Source organism: Haliaeetus leucocephalus, unplaced genomic scaffold, assembly GCF_000737465.1.
Source record: "Haliaeetus leucocephalus isolate CR32 unplaced genomic scaffold, Haliaeetus_leucocephalus-4.0 Scaffold395, whole genome shotgun sequence".
Classification (NCBI taxonomy): Eukaryota; Metazoa; Chordata; class Aves; order Accipitriformes; family Accipitridae; genus Haliaeetus; species Haliaeetus leucocephalus.
Genome location: NW_010972831.1, coordinates 7,934,471 through 7,938,931, shown reverse-complemented (window position 1 = coordinate 7,938,931; position 4,461 = coordinate 7,934,471). Strand labels below are relative to the sequence as shown.

At 45.8% G+C, this 4,461-nt stretch overlaps 1 protein-coding gene across 1 annotated transcript in view; it reads right to left on the bottom strand.

Moving 5' to 3' along the window:
• Positions 1-1,487: 1,487 nt before the first annotated feature.
• The window catches only part of SRSF1 (serine/arginine-rich splicing factor 1), an 11,072-nt gene continuing 8,098 nt past the window's right edge, over positions 1,488-4,461 (bottom strand). The window contains 6 exon segments of the mRNA XM_010573964.1: positions 1,488-1,871; positions 2,780-2,899; positions 3,311-3,421; positions 3,423-3,497; positions 3,761-3,933; positions 4,220-4,404. Of these exon segments, the coding sequence (XP_010572266.1) occupies positions 2,861-2,899; positions 3,311-3,421; positions 3,423-3,497; positions 3,761-3,933; positions 4,220-4,404 (583 nt within the window). The 3' untranslated portion in view covers positions 1,488-1,871; positions 2,780-2,860.

Sequence of the window (4,461 nt, the reverse complement as noted above, 5' to 3'; positions counted from 1 at the left end):
CCCCAAGGGGGGGGGGGGGGGGGGGGGCAGCAAACCTGCTCCATGGGCTCCTCTCTCCACAGATCCACAGGTCCTGCCAGGAGCCTGCTCCAGCACGGGCTTCCCACAGGGTCACAGCCTCCTTCAGGCACCCACCTGCTCCGGTGTGGGGTCCTCCACGGGCTGCAGGCAGAGATCTGCTCCACCATGGACCTCCGTGGGCTGCAGGGGGACAGCCTGCCTCACTGTGGTCTTCATCACCAAGGGCTGCAGGGGAATCTCTGCTCTAGTGCCTGGACCATCTCCTCTACCTCCTTCTTCACTGACCTGGGGGTCTGCAGGGCTGTTTCTCTCACACGTTCTCACTCCTCTCTCCGGCTGCAGCTGCGCAGGTGTTTTTTTCCTCCCTTCTTAAATACGTTATCCCAGAGGCACTACCACCATCACCAATGGGCTCAGCCTTGGCCAGCGGCAGGTCCATCTTGGAGCCAGCTGGTATTAGCTCTGTCGGACACAGGGGAAGCTTCTAGCAGCTTCTCACAGCAGCCACTCCTGTAGCCCCCCCACTATCAGAACCTTGCCATGCAAACCCAACACACCTACTTAAACATTAACCTGATCACCACCTGCTCTGCACTCCCTAGGACAGTCCTACGAGCTGGCAATTACGCTGTGCAGGAAGAATCACCCTTCTCCTCTGTGCTGACGCTTTGCTCTTTAATTCGTTGTAAATTAAACACATTCAATGATAACCACTGATTTCTCATCAGACAACCAAAGGAATATTCACCTACTTCTGATTAAGCTACAAGAATATTCAACCCCAGGAAGGTGCCGCATTTCCAGCCAGGCCGCAAGCTGCGCTCACCGCAGGGTTACGATTACCCCAGCAGCAACAGCTCAGCCACTGCACTCAGTGCAATTACCTGCCGCTAATAACCTGGCTCCTCCATAACCCGCATGGTTACTTGCCTGATGGGCGCTGCCCCCAGCCCACCAGCGCTCAAGGACTGCAGGCACCTGGAGGGTTTACACACACCCGTTCTACCCGAGCATTGCGGGGGGAGCGCCAAGCCCGATTACTCTCACGTTTTCCCTTTGTGATCTCTTCAGAAGAGTTATCATTAGCAACATTAATATTAAAGCATCCTCTTTTAAGCAGTGAGAATTCTTTCTTTTCCCCTTTTCACCTACTCATATAATAAATTCCACCCATTTCCCAGGGAACTGATCCTTTATTCAGGAGAGGCTCAAACATCAACGCTTCCTGTGAAACACTACATCTCTGTTGAACACAAAAGCCTTTTGTCTGAAAACTTGTGATTTAACAATGCTACAGTGGCAAGCGAAGACTAAGACTCTTGGCAACAAATGATGACAACCATGCATGTTTTTTTTAAAAATTTTATTTGTCAAAGAAAAAAAGGCAATAGCCAATTGAAAACCTACTCAATCTTTAACTCCAATTTTTGTCTTTAAATTTAGAGAAATGACTTTTACTTTTTTTTTTTAAACAAACCCCCCTTTTTCCCCTTTAACGTTTACCATCTACTCGTGCTGAATCCTTCCAAGGAGATTGCTCCAGCGTACCTCTCCAGGTCCTTGCTTTGCTCCTTTTACCAAAAAAATGAAAAACTCCATCGTGCATCTTAAGGGCTCCAATCGTCAAAAATAGGAAAAAAAAATCTTTGGAATAGCCAATTGAGTTGAATAAAAAAAATCCACACGAATGCGGTTTGGTTGGGGCAGGAATCCACTCCTATGTTCCTGGTAATTTGATCCCGCTCCATGAATCCTTGTAATTCAGCCTCCCTATCCTATCCACATTATGATTTGAATCCAATGATCCAGCTCCAAGGATTGGGATCCAGTGAGCCCTCTCCAATCCAAACCTTTATAACCAGCAAAACCAAAAAAGAGGAGGCAAAAAGTTAGATACTGTAATGAAAAAATAGGATTCTGGGGAATGATCAGTTATGTTTGCCATCAATTAATACAGATGTACATTAATAACTATCAATTCCCCAAAACAAACTTTTGAATGGTGATGCTCAGATAATTTTTAGAAATATTAATTACTACTTGGAGGAAACACTGTAATATTTACAATATGTCAACTGAAAATGCCAACATACTCATTGCTCGTACGGTGGTGTGCTACCGGTTTTGTGGTTGCAAAAAATGTTCATGAAACTGGAAAAGCTTACTGCTAAAGCTATCCACCTACTGTATGTCTGAACTATAGCTAGCACTCCCAGCTGGAAGGTAACAAAATTAACTAACCAGAGTTTTCAAACATACCGGTGAGTCAATTAGTCTGAGGGGGCAGGGCTGAGACTTAAGAAATTACTCCCAACTAGGTTTTCTATTTTTGCTTTCATTCTGATACTTAAAAAAAATGAAATAGCAACGCTGTATCAGTCACACAGAGGACATGCAGATTTTAGCAGTATTGATATTATACTCTGATTTAAAGATACCCTTGATCTACTACAAGTGTACGAATACTACATAACATTAACACTTGTAACCAAATGCTGCATGACAAAGTAAACCAATACTCCCACCCCCGTCCCACTTTAGTCCTTTAAAAAACTAGAATGAAATAGAGAATTACAAAAGCAAGTATTTAGCCACAATTGCCCCCCCCCAAAAGTTTTAAAGAAAAGAGCAATTGTAGTCTGCGGTAACTAGAACATGCCTGAAGTGACACGTAGGTGCACGTACTCAATTAACCTGTCTCTCAGTATAAGGTCAATACTGCCAAGTTCATCTGTGACAATAGCACTTGGAGTCATACCATTGCCTCCATTATTGATCTGATCCTCCTCAATCCTCCTTTTGACAATCCTAAAATGATTGACATGTGCTCCACAATCCTTTAATCCAAAGCATTCTTAATCCATCTCTTCAGATATGTCTACAGAAAGACACACGAAAAGGCAAGATAAAATATAAGATCCCCCAGAAGAGACAAGTTAGCCACAAACATCCCAACATCCCCAGCTCGTATAAACCATAGCTGAACACTGAGACATTTACACAGCAATACCACAGTTCGAAGAATGTTGGTATTTAACTAGAACTAAATTGAAACAATCCTGACTGACATCAATTAAAATACAATTTACCAAAGACATGAGGGGAATGTTGATGTTAAGGAGCAAATACTCACTAGGGATTTTACACAAGAATGCAATTCAACACTTCAGCCAATTTGAATAAAACAGTTTGAATTTAAAAAAAAAACAAAAGACTGTACTAAGTAAAGGAAAACTGTGTACAACATGGGGTTCTACAAAAAGATCAGAGCTAGTGATCATTTATGTACGAGATCGGGATCTGCTGTGACGGGGAGAGTAGCGTGGAGATCCTCTGCTTCTTCTTGGGGAATAACTGCGGCTTCTGCTGTTGCTTCGACTACGGCTTCTGCTACGACTACGGCTGCGTGACCGAGATCTTCCATAGCTTGGACTTCTTGGGCCATCAACTTTAACACGGATGTAGGCAGTTTCTCCCTATTGAATAGACAGAACTTTCGATTGAAAAGTCTAGGCTTTAGGGCCATTTTTTTAGGCATGCTGACAGACTGAAGATATTGTTTACTACAGCATGGAAATAGACATCAAAGCTTTAAAGTCTATCTCCTGACAAACTGACCACAGACTTACTTAGCTGCTTTGTATATAAACAATGAACACCACATGTTCCTTACCTTCAAATCCTACTGTTAAGCCCCTTGTATCCAATTCTGGCCAAAGAAAGTAAGTATGAAACCTACCTCATGAGATCTAAATTTAGTGTTATCCAGTTTTCGCACAGCGTAGGTCATATCTTCCTTCCGTACAAACTCCACGACACCAGTGCCATCTCGGAAAACATCAGCATAACATACATCACCTGCTTCACGCATGTGATCCTTTAAATCCTGCCAACTTCCACTTGGAGGCAGCCCTATATAAAAAGCAAAGCATCGCTTTAAAACCCGGCTGTATTCTCGCCTCCTGTAGTTCACAGCGTCAGGTCGCAGTAAACAAAAGAGGCTATTTAGCAAGCAGACGGGCTGCCTCGAGGAGCTGTTTGCATCCTACGGACAGCATTCCTCCCAGGCTACGCGAGGCGATGGCTTTTTAGGAAACTTGGAGCTGCATCACCCCTCGCCGGGATGCTTGCCCGCAGGACCCCGGGGGAGCGTTTGGGTTAAGAAAAAAAAAAAACCCCAACAAAAACAATGACTCACCCGAGACGATCACTCTGTACTCCGAGCGCCGGGACGGGGGGCCGTACCTGCCCCGGGGGGCTCCACCCCCTCCGCCACCTCCGCCGCCTCTCCCGGTGCCCCGGCCGCTCCGAGGGAACTCCACGCGGAGGCGATACCCATCGTAATCGTAGCCGTCCCGCCCGTAGACGGCGTCCTCCGCGTCCCTGCGGGACGGGACGGGGCGGTGAGCGCGGCCGTCCGTCCGCCCGCTTCCCCCCCCC